A 17647-nucleotide genomic window follows, 5' to 3' on the forward strand; every position below is an offset into this window, starting at 1 on the left:
CTAGAAATGAACTCATGAAAGGAGTTAGGAAAGCCAGGAGGGGCCATGAAAAGTCCTTAGCAAGTAGGATTAAGGAGAATCCAAAGGCATTCTATACCTACTTCAGGAATAAGAGGATAACGAGGGAAAGGTAGGATCACTTAAGGACAAAGAAGGGAATCTATGTTTGGATGCAGGGGATGTAAGTGAGGTTCTGAATGAGTATTTCTCTTCAGTACTTACCCAGGAAAGGGACTTGCAGGACACAGAAATTGGAACTGAGGGTGTAAACATGTTAGGACATTTAGAGGTCAAGGAGGAGGTAGTGTTAGGTCTCCTAAACAGTATTAAGGTGGATAAGTCCCCGGGGCCTGATGGGATATACCCCAGGTTACTGAGAGAGGCGAGAAAGGAAATTGCTGGAGCCTTGACCAGTGTCTTTGTGTCCTCTTTGACCACGGGTGAGGTCCTGGAGGACTGGAGAGTGGCTAATGTTGTTCCTCTTTTTAAGAAAGGAACAAGGGAAAATCTGGGGAACTATAGACTGGTGAGTCTCATGTCAGTTGCAGGGAAATTGCTGGAGAAAATTCTTGGAGATAGGATATACGAGCATGTGGAATCCAATGGCTTGATTAGGGAAAGCCAGCACGGCTTTGTGCAGGGCAGGTCGTGTCTTACTAACCTGGTTGAGTTTTTTGACAGGGTGACGAGAGAGATTGATGAAGGTAGAGCTGTGGATGTCATCTATATGGACTTCAGTAAGGCATTTGCCAAGGTCTCTCATAATCAGTTAATCAAGAAAGTTCAGATGCATAGGGTCAGTGGAGAATTGGTTGTGTGGATCCAGAACTGGCTTGCCCGTGGAAGACAAAGGGTGGTGGTTGAAGGGACTTATTCGGGCTGGAGGCCTGTGATTAGTGGTGTTCCGCAGGGATCTGTGCTGGGACCTCTGCTCTTTGAGATGTACATAAATGACCTGGATGAGTATGTTGATGGATGGGTTGGTAAGTTTGCAGACAATACCAAGATTGGTGGAGTTGTGAATAATGTAGAAGACTGGAGATGGATTAGGTATAGATCAGTTGCAGATGTGGGCAGAGAAATGGCAGATGGAGTTTAATCCGGATAAATGTGAGGTGTTGCACCTTGGTAGGACTAATGTCAAGAGGCTGTACACTCTTAAGGGCAAGACCCTTAACAGTGTTGAAGAGCAGAGAGACCTTTCGGTGCAAGTCCATGACTCACTGAAAGTGGCTACACAGGTAGATAGGGTGGTTAAGAAGGCTTATGGAATGCTTGCATTTATTAATCGAAGTATTGAGTATAGGAGTCAAGAAGTTATGATGCATCTCTATAGAACTCTGGTTAGGCCGCATTTAGAATATAGGCTTTACAGAAGATGCAGAGGCGGTTTACTAGGATACTGCCTGGATTAGAAGGCATGTGCTATCAGGAGAAGCTGGACAAACTTGGGCTCTTTTCTCTGGAGTGACGGAGGCTGAGGGGTGATCTGTTGGAAGTGTATAAAATTATGAGGGGCATAGATAGGGTGGACAAGCTATCTTCTTCCCATTCTTGAGCGATCCAATACCAGAGGGTGTGCATTTAAGGTGAGGGGGTAGATTCAGAACAGACATGAGGGGTACATTTTTTACTGAGAGAGTGGTGGATGCCTGGAATGCATTGCCTGATAGTGGTAGAGGCAAATTCATTGGGGCTTTTAAGAGGGGCTTGGATGGGCACATGAATGAGAGGAAAATAGAGGGATATGGGCATTCTGTAGGTAGGAGGGATTAGCTATGTCGGCACAACATTGTGAGCCGAAGGGCCTGTTCTGTGCTGTACTGTTCTATGTTCAATGTGAAGTCATTATACTTTTCCAGTCCTGTATTTATCCAGTCCTGCATTTATCCTGATCACTCTTGACATTCATCTTATTAGCAACCGCCTTCCATTTATTCTATATTGCCAAAGGATATGACTACAAGAATAAACTTGTCTTACTTCTATTGTATAGGACGTTGGGAGACTGTGCCTGGGGAACTGTAAATAGTTTTATCTAAAGTCCTTGCCTAAGAAAGGATATACTTACCAGAGTATGCATTCATTGACTCTGAGTCTAAATAGTGAACCTCTTCAAGTAACATTGCAGGAGTACTTTCAACTGTAGGACTGTGGCAATTTATAAAGGCATCTCAGAACCATCTTGCCAAAGTCAGTTAGGGTTGAACAATAAATTCTGGCCTTGCATGTAGCTCTCACTATTGAAGCAAATGAGATGTTGAACACTGCAGTTAACATTCACAAAATAAAATTGTACCAATCTGTACAACCCTGCCCTCGCATGATAAAGATTCACTACCAGATCCTGGAAAACTTGGACTGCCTCCCACTTTGCACAATAAAATGTGCAGATGCTGGAAGTCTGAAATGAAAACAGGATATGCTTAAGGCACTCAGCAGATCAGGCAGCATCTGTGGAATCAGAAACAAAATCCTTTGTCAGAATTAGCATCTCAAGGTTCTGATGAAAGGCCTTTGACCTGACATGTTAACTCTGTTTCTCTTTCCACAGATGCTGCCTGACCTGCTAAGAGTTTCCAGCATTTTGTTTTTGTCCCATGTCTCGGTAGTCACCTCTCAGCAAAGGCAGATGGCAATGATCAAATTCATCATTGCCTTCGGCTGTCTGAGAGAAAGAACATTTGAAGACCAAGAACTCAAACTCAGCACAAAGCTCATGTCTGTCTGGCAACTCCTGACCTTGTTTATGTTTCTGCAACTTGGATTACTTGCAGCAGATACCCCAAAGCACTGGAATGAAACCTTCAACGTTGTCTCTGCTAAATGCTCTAAATAAACTGTCAGGATAAGTGAAGCGATGTCAGTGTTCTCTCCCAGGCCAACATCCCCACCCATGGGTCTCACATTGGCCATTATTCACCTCAGAACCCACAGAACTGGAGCAAAATCAAATCATCTGTGATCCTGAGGGACTGTCTAAGGAGAACAATTAATTAATTAGAAACAAATAACTGGAAACCATGAGTAATGCTTGTGGGCTTTATTGGAAGTGTTATCCAAAGCTCATGGCCTAGCATTTGTCATACAGAATGCTGAAAAGAGAAGAGAAGATTGGTCTGGTGGAGGATGATTCATTGAATGTGGAACCACAGGGAGGGTGGAAGGTCAAACACGTGGTTCTAGCAGAAAATGGAAACGGATGAGATCAGAATTGAAAGAAAGGGGATATATGCAGTTGAAGAATCTGTCAATTTCAGGGAAGAGGATTACTTTGATAAGAAGACTTAGAAGTGCTGGATTGGAAAGTCATGTCATCAGAATAAATGGGGTGGAGAAAGGTAAACTGGAAGAATGAAACTTAATCTTTGTAGGAAGAAGATTGGAGGGAAAAATCAAGATATCAAGTGTGAGTCAATAAGATGATGGGACTCATACTGAGAAATGGAGGTGGACAAGACCAGGAAAAGTCAAGGTCATTTGAATTTGAAGGAGGGTTGGTGATAACCAGGAAATGACACCACTGTCATCAATGTATCAAAAAGGTGATCAAAGGGACATGAGCAGCACAAAGAAAATTCCATGTATCCTGTAGAAACAGGGATCCAAACAGTAACAATCTCTCATTTGTAAAAAGTGAGGGAGTATCATTGCTCCTGTGATGTGGATTTGATTCTGGCCTCTGGTGCTGTTTATATGGTATTTGCACATTCACCCTGCAACCATGTGAGTTTTCCCCAGGTGTTCTGGTTTACTCCCAAATCCCAAAGGTGTGCTGGTTGGTATGTTATTTGGCTACTATAAATTATTATGTGGCATTGGTGAGTTACTCTTAGTGCCCCACTGGCCTATTAGTTAAGTACTCATCAGGAATTGAGCCTGGACTTCACTATGTCATAGAGTCATACAACATGGAAACAGGCATGGATCAGCCCAACTGGTCCATGCTGACCAAGATTCCTATCTAAGGTAGTCTCATTTGCTCACGTTTGGCCCATATCCCTTTAAACCTTTCCTATTCAATAACTTTTAAATATTGTTAATGTATCTGCCTCAACCACTTCCTGTGGAAGCCCATTCCACATACTGACCACTCTTGGTGAAAAAGTTGCCCCTAAGGTTCCTATTAAATCTCACCTTAAACCTCAGCCCTCTAGTTTTTGATACTCCAACCTAGGAAAAAGATTGTGCACATTGAACCTATCTATGCCCCTCATGATACACCTCTATAAGATCACCCCTTATTCTCCTATGCTTCACTGCAAAATGTCTCAATCTCTCTTCATAACTCAGTTCCTTGAACCCCGGCAACATCCTCATAAGTCTTCTCTGCACTCTTTCCAACTTAATGGCATCTTTCGTATAGCAGATTGACCAAAACTGAACACAATATTCCAAATGTGGCCTCGCCAACGCCTTGTACAACTGCAACGTAACATCCCAACTTCTATACTCATTGCCCTGACTAATGAAGGCCAGCGTGCCAAAAACCACCTCCACCACTTTCAGGGAATCATGTACTTGTACTCCTAGATTGCTTTGTTCTCCAACACTCCCCAGGGCCCTACAGTACAGTGTGAATGCCCTACCTTGATTTGTCTTCCTAAAATGCAACACCTCGCATTTATCCAAATTAATCTCCATTTTCCACTCCTTGGCCCACTTACCCAGCTGATCAAGATCCCTCTGTAAATCCTGATAACCACTGTCAATGACACCACCTGTTTTAGTGTCATCTGCAAACTTACTGACCATGCCTTGTACATTCTCATCCAAATCATTGACATAGATAACAAATATCAGTAGGCCTAGCACTGACACGTGGGGAACACCACTAATCACCGGCCTCCAGTCTGAAAAACAGCCTTCCACCATCACCCTCTGCTTCTTGCCATCAAGCCAATTGTGTATCGAATTAGCTAGCTCTCCCTTGATCCCATGTGATCTAACTTTCCATAGCAGCCTGCCGTGCAGAGCCTTATAAAACTTAATCAAGTTACTCATTGCCTTACTCTAGGGCATCTTCAAGCCATGTCAGATCTAGCCTTTGTTAAACTCTACAGTCTTTCAAAACTATTGAATGACAGTATTGATATTGTTAGGGTAAAATTAAATTTCTTTTACAACTTTTTTTCAGTTATGAAAGTTGGGATGATTTGCTACCAAACTGGGAGATTACCAGGACAAAGCACTCTTGCTATTATATTTAAAAATGTGGTAGATACATGTGAGTGTCTTCTAATTAAAGTACCAAGCTTTCTTATTTTGATGATATGATATGTGTTGTGGTTTGATATTTTCATAGAAAACATTAAACAGAAATAATTCACAAGGATGTTGCTGGGACTGGAGGGCTTGAGTTATGAGGAGGGACTGGATAGGCTAGGCAAGTTTTCCCTGGAGGAAGTGAGGCTGAGGGGTAACTTTCTAGAGGTTTATAACATCATTCAGTGAGCTATGGACTTGCACCCCAGGTTCTCTGTATGTTATTGGTCTTAAGGTCTCTGCCATTATTCTATATGTCCACCAGAATTTACTTCCCAAAGTACATTACCTCACATTTAAGTTCTATCTGCCATCACTCCACTGAATTTTCCAGCTGATCTATGTCCTGCTGTATACTTATAGACAACCTTCTTCGTTATCTATGACTCCACCAATTCTTTTACTAATAAGACCACCTGTATTCTCATCCAAGTCATTTACATATATATTACAAAAAACATACCTGTAGATCCTGGTACTGAACCCTGCAGTACAGCACTTGCTACAAACTTCCCGTCAGAAAAACACCCATCCCCACTACCTTCTGCTTTCTATCGCCAGGCCAAATTTGGATCCAGTTTGCCAACAAGCTGTGGATCCCTTCTGTCTTAACCTTCTGGACCAGCCTGCCATGTGGGATCTTGTCAAAAGCCTTACTGAAGTGCATGTAAACCATGTCTACCACTCTATTTTCATCAATTTTCTAAGTTACCTCCTCAAAAAAAACTGAATCAGACTTGTGTGACAGAATTCCATCTGCATAAAGCCATGCTGACTCCTAATCAGTCCCTGCCTTTCCAAGTGAACATAAATCCTGTCCCTCAGAATCTGATGCAAGGCTCACTAGCATATAGCTTATATGCTTATATCCTTACTGCCCTTTTGAACAAGGGGACAACATTAGCTGTTCCCCAGTGTTCTGGTATCTCACCTGTGGCTAATATTAGTGCAAAAATCTCCATCAGAGCCCCAGCAATCTCCCCCCTTGCTTCCCTAGCATCCTGGGAGAGATCCCGTCAGAGCCTGGGGATTTATCCACCCTAATGTGCATCAATATTTCTAACACCTCCTCCTTTCTGACGTGCTCCAGAATATCAGCAACCCCCTCATTTAACTCTCCAGCCTTCACATCCTCCTTCCTGGTGAATACTGATGAGAAGTATTAATTTAGGACCTTGCTCATATCTACTGGTTCCACATATAGATTACCGCTTTGGTCCCAGAGGGAACTTGCTTCTTCATTAGCCACCTTCTTGCATCTAATATATTTATAAAATGTTTTATGGTTCTCCTTAATCCTAATTGCCAAGGTCACCTTGGGTCCCCTTTTTATCCTCCCAATTTCTTTCTTAACTTCTCTCCTATATCCCCTATAAACCTCAAAGGACTCGTTCAATATCAGTTTCCTATACCTGGCATACACTATCTTCTTTACCCTGATGAAATTTTCAATATCCTTTGTTAATCAAGGTTCCCTAAACTTACCATCTTTGCTTCTTACCCTTTACAGGGACATGCTAACTCTTAACTCTTACTTTTTATCTCTCTTAAATGCCTCCCACTTACTGGATGTTGTTTTCCCCTCTAACAGCTGCTCTCAGTCTACTTCCGCCAGGTCCTGTCTTACGCTATTACACTAATTTGTATTTCTTACTTAAAATTATAGGCAATTTTCATTCAAACTATATGTACAGAGTGTTTTGTTGGCAAGCTGTGAAGGTAATGTCATTAATATAACACTACCATTGTTTTGCATGACAAGTACAAATTTAGTGTGAGAAATTTATTCATTTTTGAATTCTAGAGTAATAGTTGATGGGGAAAGAAAAACAGTGTAAAAATCAGCAATGTGCAGTAAATAAATTCTCATTAACATTTGAAGCTCGAGCTATGTTTCCTGTTGTCTGTATAATTAGGTAGCCTATCCACGGGACCACACACAATTTCCAGTGCATTTCCTAACTAAAAGAAAGGTTGGTTCACCCACTTGCATTTTCCAGTTAATAACTAGAAAATTATTTGACTCTGAAGGTGAGTCATGTGGTTCCCTCTCCATTTCTTTGAGAAGATTGTTGCCGACAAGATCATTCCAAAATTTGAATTCAATGTAGGAAATGATTCACAACTTTCCCAAGAGAAGCAAAAGACACCAAAACACCTCTTCAGCTCTATCAACAGATTATCACCCCTCCCACAATACTTTAAATTATTAGCACTCCTCATATCCCAATCACCATGACACAGCAAACACTTCTTGCTTATTCCAAATGCTTATTGCTGTCCTAACAACATACATTTGCAATATTCCCTTCTCACCTGCTGCTTTTGAGAATGCTCCATGTGTTCCCTTCGCTTCTTACCTGATCACAAGCAAATCCCTCTATGTTCCTTATAGTTTCCTTTGATAATTCTGCCTCTTTTACACTACTGACCACATCCATCATAAATGCAAGCCTACTTAACTGCTCAAAAATTATCATTGACTCTCACCTAGCAGACAATGGTGAGGAAGAGATGAAAAGATTTTCTGTCATCATCTCTGACTGACAGAGCAAATAGCCTTGGACATCACTCCGTAGGCCAAATTATGTGCATTGGGAGAATGATGGCTTGCCCAAGCAGAATGAATGGATACAATTTGCTTTAATGTTGCAAACTGGGCAATGCTATCCCTCACCAACATTTGTCTGTGGTGCACTTGTGTTTGAGCTCCCAGAATCCTTTGAGCATAATGATCTCAAGGGAACCCCTCCTTCTGTCATTGGGAATAGTAGCCTTTCACCAGCTCTGCTTGCACTACTAGGAGAATGCTCTGTAAGGACAGTAGAGTTACAATTCAGGGAACTTGTGGCTTACATAGTGGACCTTCAAGGTCCAGTAGGCAGCAGGCACATAAAGCTGCAGATGTCTATTGTCAGAATGTCTAATAAAGGACAATTTCCACCTTCAATGTTCCTCAAGAAAGTTTCTCTTTACTGGGTGTGGTCTCAGCTCCTTCACCCATTTTCTTGTGAGAGAGGTCCAGATGCTGGTTCAGGTGTTGGTTGCTATGCTGCTGGCCCACCTGCTTGAACTTTCTCCATTAAAAGCAAAGAAGTATGAATATCCTGTGGTACATAGTGAAAGCCACCAAAGAGTTGTATGATGAACAAAATAGTCACAATCTAATCTGGAAGTTGGAAACTTCTGATAAATCAGACAGCAAAATATTTTTATATCTAATACTTTATCCCCGGTTATATTTTAATATCCATTTTTCACTCACATGCATTGAACAACAACATTTTTAACAAATAAAATGGTGAATAACATTGAAAAAGGCATAAAATCCAAAATTGTGTGAGGCATAGCACTGGGTTTATACAGCGCCAGAGATCGGGGTTCGATTCCCGCAGCTGTCTGTAAGGAGTTTGTACGTTCTCCTGTGTCTGCATGGGTTTCCTCCGGGTGCTCCGGTTTCCTCCCATATTGCAAGAGACATACGGGTAGGTTAATTTGGGTTTAAAATGGGCAGTGCGGACTCGTTGGGCCGGAAGGGCCTGTTACCACGCTGTAAATAAAATATAAAAAAAATATGTGCCATTAGAGTAGGTAGCTTTCTCCATCCTCTGCAAATAAGTGGGAAATATCTAATAATTAATTGGGATGCTATAGTGGCAGAATTGTGTGTAACTTGAAAGAATTCCACTAAATTATGTGAAGTTGAACAAAAGAAAGTCATAATTTATGTGACTCTTTAAAAAAAATAGTTGAGTGTGACTTGAGAAGAATGTATATTTTCAATCACTGTAGTCACTATTTCTGTGTACAGAGGTCAAAAATTTGTTAACAGGAAGATTTAATTCTTTCTAGTTGTGTGTTTACTTGCCTACTGGATACATGGCTATGCCTTTGCTTTTGGCGACCGAGAAAGAATTATTGGAAATAAGAACTTCTTTACTTCTGGCAATGTAAACTTCTCACACTTCTTTTATAATTATGCAAGATGTGCTATTGTAACTACGATTGTATCTGGAACCATTACCCAAAGGACAGAGCCAATTGGTTACATTATGTCAAGCTACATGTTAGCAGGTATAGCAATTTTTATCATTATGGATTTATTAATGCTTTAATCTACTATTGACATTATGTTGAATGTACATTTTAAATAATCCAGCAGAGCCTAAGATCAATACCTCAATACCTTGCATATATAAATTACATCTACTTATTGCACTCTGAGAAGAGTTACGTAAAAAGAGGAAACAGTGTTGGCATGGCAGTTAAGTTACCAGAGAGAAAAACAGAAATTGCTGGAATCACTCAGCAGGTTAGGCAATATCTGTGGAGAAAGAAAAATGTTAATATTTCAGATTGAAGATTTCATTCAAATTTACCGTTGTCGAGTCTCCAACCTTATTATCCTGGGGGTGGCTATCATAGACTAGAAACTCAACTAAACCAACCATTTAAATGCAAAAACGGGTCAGACTGTTAGACGGGTCAGACCATTAGACGGGTCAGTCTATCTTGTAGAACTCCCTCCCCCTATAGGAATACATTTGCCATAAGGAATGTAGCTGTTCAAGAAGGCAGCTCATCACAACCTTCTAATGGGCAATCAGGTATTAGTAATTAATACTGGCCAGCAACATCCAGAACCTGAAAATGAATTAAAAATTATACCTGTCAGCATAAAGAATGATGTTTTGTATATATTATTAAACTAAAAATCTAATTTTAGATGTATATCATCTTGCTTTTCTCTAAAATGAAGCTAATCATTGTTTTTATTAACATTTCATATGACTGGAAAAATCTGCACTGAGATGAATGTGCCAGTTTTATTGGGTCAGCTTATTTGACAAATTGGCTTAATATCCCACAGAACAGTGAACTTAAGTTAACAGCCAGCTCAATGGAGAATGTTCAGAATTTAGCCAACTGTCAAGTTTTAAAGCAGCTGGCTCTGTATGTGTAAAAGTACTGTTTTGGTCCTTATAAAGCATTGACGTTAATTATAACTATTTACAAGGGTTTTCAGAGGCTTTGGAAGAGATAAGGACCAGAAAAGAATGATATAAAAAAAAATTAAAGGAAGAACATGGTGTACTAATGAAGCTATACAGCTTCTTGGATAACAAATGGTATTCTGTTTTACATGGGTGCTAGTTTAGTGCCCTGTTGCCTATTTAACTGCACCCCTGAGGGAACATACTGTATATTTTAATGATTGCATCTTATTGAGATGGAAATGTGATAAATATGTTGCCCAATACACACAATGTCCCTGTTCATAACCTGGTGCATCTATGAGTAACCAAATGACTGATTGAGCATTTATTACTGATAATGACATGGGTAAAATCCATTTTTGTTAATGGCTGATGGCATACCTTTAGGAACACCTATCCCAGAGTGATCAGAAAGTATTGAGTCCTAAGATAAGGGAAGGAGTTTACATAATCTGAGAGCTGGGGCTGTCTGCTGAATATCTGCTGTTTCTTCTTCAAATTCTGGAGTGTTCTGAATTAAAGGAAAATACTTTCTTGTAAATACTTTGAAGTTTAGTTTATTTTTAAATTGTGATCTGTTACAGGGTTTGTGTATCCAATTGTTTCGCGTTTCTTTTGGAATCAATCTGGTCTTTTTTATATGTATCTTCCAGTTCAGGTGAGTAAAATTCTAAATCTTAAAATGTTTATGTGCACAGAATTGATAGGTTACATGCAAATTAGAAAACTATGTTTTGAATTAAATAAAATTCTGGAGCCATTTTTTAACTGTAATGTGAGAACTTTGGTTAACAAATTTTACATTACGAGTCAACATTTAAGCATTTATAAAGAAAGAAATGTTGAACTTATGCTTCTCACAAAGTTAGAAATTCCCAATTGCTTAATAGCCAATGATGAGCTTTTGAAGTGAACTCACTATTATAATATAGGAAATATGGCTTCCAATTTGCAGACAACAGGATCATCCAAACAACAATGAGATAATAACCAGTAAACATTTTGCTGATGTTGGGCAATAAATGTTAATTTTACTTGAAATTGGATTATCCAGAATTTGCAGCATTTGCTATCTAGGCTTGGCATCATGGTTGATAGGATCCATAATAAATATGGACAAAATGACCAATTGTAGTTATCCTGATACTAGAAACCCTGTTCCTTGTTTGGAGCAACACAGGGATTGGGAAATGTGCATTGAATTGATGATTTCCCATCATTATCACTGTCACCTTTCTTTAGTTAGGTGATTTTCTATTGCCGTGAATAAGACAACTTCTGTTGGTGCAGCAGAAAGATAGAAATTGTAACATTTGATCAAACTAATCCATGTTTACATTTATCTTCCGCCAAAGCAAATAGTTCTAATCATATTTACTCACCCTTTTCCTGTATTTCTTCAACCCCTTATGCTATTTCCAGCAGTCTAGTCTAACCGTTATCATTCACTTGAGTTCTGCCTCAGCCACTAACTCTGGAAGCTGCTGCTTCAGTTGAGAAGTTTGTCTTGCCTTTGCTGTCAATCTCTTAAATTCTTTGACTTAATTTACTTGAGTTTCGATTGCACTTTTCGGTAAAGCAGCAGCAGTCATTGAAAATCAGAATAAGGTTTATTATCACTGACATATGTCATGAAATTTGTTGTTCTGCGTCAGCAATACAGGACAAGACATAAAAATTACTGCAAGTTACAACAATAAATAAACAGTGCAAAAGAGGAATAACGAGCTAGTGTTCATGGATTCACGAACCGTTCAGAAATCTGATGGCAGAGGGGAAGAAGCTATTTCTGAAAAGTTGAGTGAGGATCTTCAGTTTCCTGTACTTCCTCCCCGATGATAGTAATGTGAAGCAGGCATGCCCCAGGTAGTGAAGGTCCTTAATGATGGATACCACCTTCTTGAGGCACCGCCACTTGAAGATGTCCTCGCTGGTGCGAAAGTTGTGCACATGATGGAGCTGGCTGAGTCTATGACCCTCTGCAGCCTCTTTCGATCCTGCACATTGGAGTCTCCATACTAGGTGGTGATGCAACCACTCAGAATGCTCTCACCATACATCTGTAGAAATTTGCAAAAGTCTTTGGTGACGTACCAAATCTCCTCAAACTCCTAATGAAGTAGAGCCACTGGCATTTCTTCTTCATGATTGCATCAATGTGTTGGACCCAAGATAAGTCCTCTGAGATGTTGACACCCAGTAACTTGAAGCTACTCACCCTTTTCCACCGCTGACCCCTCAACGGAGACTGATGTGTTCTCCCGACTTCCCCTTCCTGAAGTCCACAATCATTTCCTTGGTCTTGCTGAGGTTGAGTGCGAGGTTGTTGTTGCGACCTATCTCAACCAGGCGATATATCTCGCTCCTGTACACCTCTTCATTGCCATCCGATATTCTGCCAACAACAGTGCTGTCATTGGTGAATTTATAGGTGGCATTTGAGCTGTGTCCAGCCAAACAATCACGTATAGAGAGAGTAGAGCAGTGGGCACACATCCTTCAGGTGCACCTGTGTTGATTGTCAGCAAGGAGGAGATATTATTACCGATCCACGCTGACTGTGGTCTCCCGATAAGGAAGTCGAGGATCCAGTTGCAGAGGGAGATACAGAGGCCCAGGTTTTGAAGCTTGATTAGTACTGAGGGGATGACAGTGTTGAACATCAATAAACAGCAGCTGTCTAGGTGCTGTAAAGCCAAGTGGAGAGCCAGTGAGATTGCAGAAGGAGATACAGAGGCCCAGGTTTTGAAGCTTGATTAGTACTGAGGGGATGACAGTGTTGAACATCAATAAACAGCAGCTGTCTAGGTGCTGTAAAGCCAAGTGGAGAGCCAGTGAGATTGCGTTCACTGTAGACCTGTTGTAGCAGTAGGCAAATTGCAGCAGGTCCAGGTCCTTGCTCAGGCAGGAGGTGGTCTAGCCATGACCAACCTCTCAAAGCACTTCATCACAGTGGATGTGATGAAGAAATATGTACTCTTAATCTAAAAACACTGTTTTAACATTTCCACTGTTAAAAACACTGCTATCTATTCTGTGTTATTCCATTTATTAAATGTTAATAAAAAGTTTTTCTCCAATGGAAAGGACCCAACTTTAACCTCATAAAATTAAAAGTACCAGTGCTGTTCACTTGTATTGAATGATATAATAAGGTACCATATCAATGTTTTCTTTAATAGCAAGCTACAGCTCTTAGAGACCTGCTGCCACATCAACATTCTGCTTCCTATCAATTGTCCTTGCAGGCTAAGTTTTCGTGGTACTGTCGCCTATTCAAATCAGGTTGAGGACTCCTATCAAAAAGTCCAATATTGCCCAGACATGGAATTTCAGATGTCTCTGGCTCCACAACATAGCCTAACCCCCTTTTGCCATTATATCAAGAAAACAGGTTTCCAATGTTTTTGTTTTTTTCATATTTGAGGGAATTGTGAAATGATTATTCTGTAAATATCTCAGCATACAGTATCTTTTGATCCATTTTGTTTTCAAAGGACTATGCTGGAAATGGAGTAGTGTTCTTAGTTGGTGGCACAGCAGCACTGATTGCATCATTTGTCACAAATGTACATGTCGAGTACTGGAGAACACTGAACATCAATCAAGGATACAGTTTACCTGTGAGTCAATATATTTTTAAGGGAAACTTTAACCAAATTAAAGTTCACCAGAAAAATTAATTGAAATAACATAATAACATAACATCATTCTTTTAATGTAATAAATGTATTTTCCTAAGCATGTTTTACTATTAGTTTACTTCAGTAATTAAGACGTAAATATGGAAGCCATGATTAAAAATGATGATTCAGTAAATGGACATATATTTGATATGAGGGAGGAAGCTGCAACTTGTGGGAAAATATCAATAGTCTGCTAGGTAAGCAGAAAATGTGACAATGTAATTCAACCAAGAGAAGTTGAATTTTTTGAAGGAGTAACTAAGCATATTGATGATGGAAGTCTGATAGGTTTTCTCTATATGGACTTTGACTAAGGTCTTTGACTAGGTCCAACAGAGTAGGCTGGTCCAAAAGGTTAGAGCCCACGGGATCTAGAGCAGGCTGGCAAATTGGATCCAAAATTAACTTAGTAATTGGAGGCAGAAAGTGATAGTGGGGGGTTGTTTTTGTGATTGGAAACCTCTGACTAGTGGTTTACTGCAGGGATCGGTGCTGAGATCTTTCATTTTGGTGATATACATTAATGACTTGGATGGGAACATAGGAGGCATGATAAGTGAATTTGCAGATGATACGGAAATTGGTGGAATTGTAGAAGGTCGTCTAAAGCTACAGCATGGTACAGATCAGATGGAAAGTTGAACAGAACAATGGCAAATGGAATGAAAGATTGTGATTGCTGGAGGTCAGTCATCCCAGCCCTAGGGCGTCACTGCAGGAATTCCTAAGGAGAGCTGGACTAAACATTTTTAACTGACCTCCTTTGATGATTGCACAATGTTTAATTCTATCCTTAACACCACAACAAATGAAGCAGCCTGTCCCTGCATGCAGCAAGACTGAGACAGTATTGACGTATGTGCTGATATGTGGGAAATAACGTTCACACTGCAGAAGCACCAGGCAGTGATCATCTTCAACAAGAGAGAAGCTAATCACCTACAATTTACATTCAGTGGCATCACCATCTTTGAGTCTCCCACCATCAATATTCTGGAGGTGTGGGTCACCATTAACCAGAAACTCACCTGGACCAACCACATAAATAGCAGTCAGAGGATAAGTATTTCACCTCTTGAAACCCCATCTGCAAGGCACAAGTCAGGAATGTTATGGAATACATTGCCTAAATGAGTACAGCTCAACAACTTTCAAGAAGCTTGGCATCATTCAGGGCTAAGCAGCCCATGACTGGCATCCCATCATCATCCTAAACATTGATTCCATCCTCCACTGGTGCACAGTTGCTGTAGTGTGTACTACCTGTCATCCACTGCAGTTACTTACCTAGCTTCTCTGACAGCACTTCTCAAACCTATGGCCTCTACCACCAAGAAAGACAAGGGTAGCAGGCACAAGGGACAACCACTGCCTGCAAGTTTTCCTCCAAGTCACACATCATGACTTGGAAATATATCTGCATTGTCACTGGGTCTAAATCCTGGAACTCCCCATCCAACAACATTATGGGAATACCGTCACTAGAAGGACAGCAGTCATTCAAGATGGTGACTCACCACCATCTTCTCAAAAGGAATTGGGTTGGGCAACAAATGCTGGCCTTGCCATACCCAGATCCCATAAAACAAATAAAAAAAAATGAAAATTGATTTGATTATAAAATTATAATTTTCCATTTTAATGGGTTATGCTGCTTGAGTCATGGATATGGACTTGAAACGGGTGTTGGACATGAGTCCTTTTGATGATCACATTTCTTTTATTCCATGGTTGTGATTGACCTAGGATGTGTCAGCGAGATGAGTGTGTTGTGATTATGGCTAAATGAACACACAATTTCAGGTCAGTTTCCTTCCATACCTACAGTGATACTGCTACCAAAGTACACGTCACATCAGATGATATGGACCTTGTTTCAGCAAAGGCATACATGTTTCACACAGGAGGGAAATCACTTTTGACAGCATGACTTGGAGTTCATCTTGTGGTATCTCAGGTGTCTTAGCAATATATTGCTCTCTGTTTAAAGCTGCAATTGATAGACATCTTTCCTTATGATGACACATCTTCCAAATAGCCTTGCTTTCCAAGTGCACAGGGGCACTTTGTGAAATATAGAGTAAATGATGAACTGCAGTTGGCAAATAGCTTAACATAGTAGTGTATTGGTGCAAGTCTTCTTACAGCTGACTTTTTATCTTTCTTCATTCAGCTGAGAACTCCATTCATGCTGTCAGAGTATTTAAGTACTTAGGCATATTTCCTTAGTTGTCAAAGTGTTGCATGACAAATGTGATGCCATGAGCACTGCATTGGCAGTTTTCTATATTTATGCCTGTTAAGTGTTCATAGAATCAGTACAACATGGAAAGGGGGCACTTCGCCCATTGAGCTCATGCTAGCTCTCTACAAGAGCAGTATAATCAGTCACATTCTCCACTCTTTCCTCGAAGTTCTGATTTTTTTTTCTCTCTCTCTCAAGTATCTATCATGTAACCATTCGAAAGAGATGTTTGATTTATCTTCCATTGGGCAGTGATTTCAAGATCACAACTGCTCAAAATGCAAAGAAGTTTTTCCACTTGTCACCATTGATTTTTGCCAGTCATTTTAAATTCGCCAACTTTACTATCAAGGGAAACAGTTTCTCTTTTATACTCTATCTCATTTCTTGATGATTTTTAACATTTCTCAGCTCTGCTCTATCTGTTCAAAAAAAGAACACCGTCAGCCTCTCCGTCTATACAGGTAACTGAAGCCTCTCATTCCCACAACCATACTACTAAGTCTTTTCTGAACTCTCTCTATAGTCTTTATCTACTTCCTACAGAGTGGTGACCAGTACTGGACACAATACTCCAGTTGCCACTGAACTATTGTTTAGTAAAGGTTCAACCTTACCTCCTTGTTTCTGATGGTCATCTCAAGCCCAGGATCTTGTAAGCTTTTTTAATCCATATATTAACCTATCCTGTCACCCTCAAACGTGTGCACATCGACAGTCAGGTCTCTACATTGTTGAACCACCTTTAGAATTATATTATTTGTTTTATATTTATTCATTTTTGGGATGTGGCTGACAAGACCGGTGTTTATTACCCCTAGAGAGTTCAGAAGAATGAGAGATGATCTCATTCAAACAAATAGAATTCTTACAGGCAATACAGAAAAAGTACTGGAGGAACTCGGCAGGTCAGGCAGCATCTATGGAGGGAAATAAACAGTTGACGTTTCGGGCCAAGACCCTTCATCAGGACTGGGAAGGAAGAGGGCAGAAGCCAGAATAAGAAGGTGGGGGGGGAGGGGGAGGAGGAGGAGTATACGCAGGCAGGGGATAGGTGAGATCAGGTGATAGGTGAGTCCAGGTGAGGGGGGGAGGTAGTGGGTGGGGGAGGGGGAGAAGATGTAATAAGCTGAGAGGTGATAGGTAGAAGAGGCCAAGGGCTGAAGAAGAAGGATTCTGGCAGGAGAGGGCAGTGGAGCATGGAATAAAGGATGGGAGAGGAGAGGAGAGGTCATCAAGCTGGGGGAAGGGAGCCAGAGGAATTCTTATAGGGATTGACGGTTTTAATGCGGGGATGATGTTTCCTCGGGTTGAAACAAATAGAACCAGGGGTCACAGTGTCAAATAAAGAAATCAGCTTTTCGGGACTGAGATAAAAAGAAATACCTTCACCTAGAGAGTAGTGAATCTAGAATTCTCTATCCACAGAGGCTGTGGAGGCACAGTTGTTGAAG

General features: G+C 40.5%; 1 protein-coding gene across 6 annotated transcripts in view; it reads left to right on the forward strand.

Moving 5' to 3' along the window:
- LOC127569594 (uncharacterized) overlaps positions 1–17647 on the forward strand; it is a 113300-nt gene that overhangs the window by 10248 nt on the left and 85405 nt on the right. For 4 of the 6 annotated variants that reach the window (XM_052014369.1, XM_052014373.1, XM_052014371.1 and 1 more), the window contains exons 1-4: positions 3851–5227; positions 9118–9339; positions 10847–10920; positions 13760–13885. In XM_052014369.1, coding sequence (XP_051870329.1) covers positions 5032–5227; positions 9118–9339; positions 10847–10920; positions 13760–13885 — 618 coding nt within the window. In that variant the 5' untranslated portion in view covers positions 3851–5031. Of the gene's footprint in view, positions 1–3478; positions 3546–3850; positions 5228–9117; positions 9340–10846; positions 10921–13759; positions 13886–17647 lie in introns of those variants that run through there. The other 2 variants (XM_052014370.1, XM_052014374.1) reach the window with 2 other exon arrangements.

The sequence above is a fragment of the Pristis pectinata genome, chromosome 4 (genome assembly GCF_009764475.1).
Source record: "Pristis pectinata isolate sPriPec2 chromosome 4, sPriPec2.1.pri, whole genome shotgun sequence".
NCBI classification, from domain to species: Eukaryota; Metazoa; Chordata; class Chondrichthyes; order Rhinopristiformes; family Pristidae; genus Pristis; species Pristis pectinata.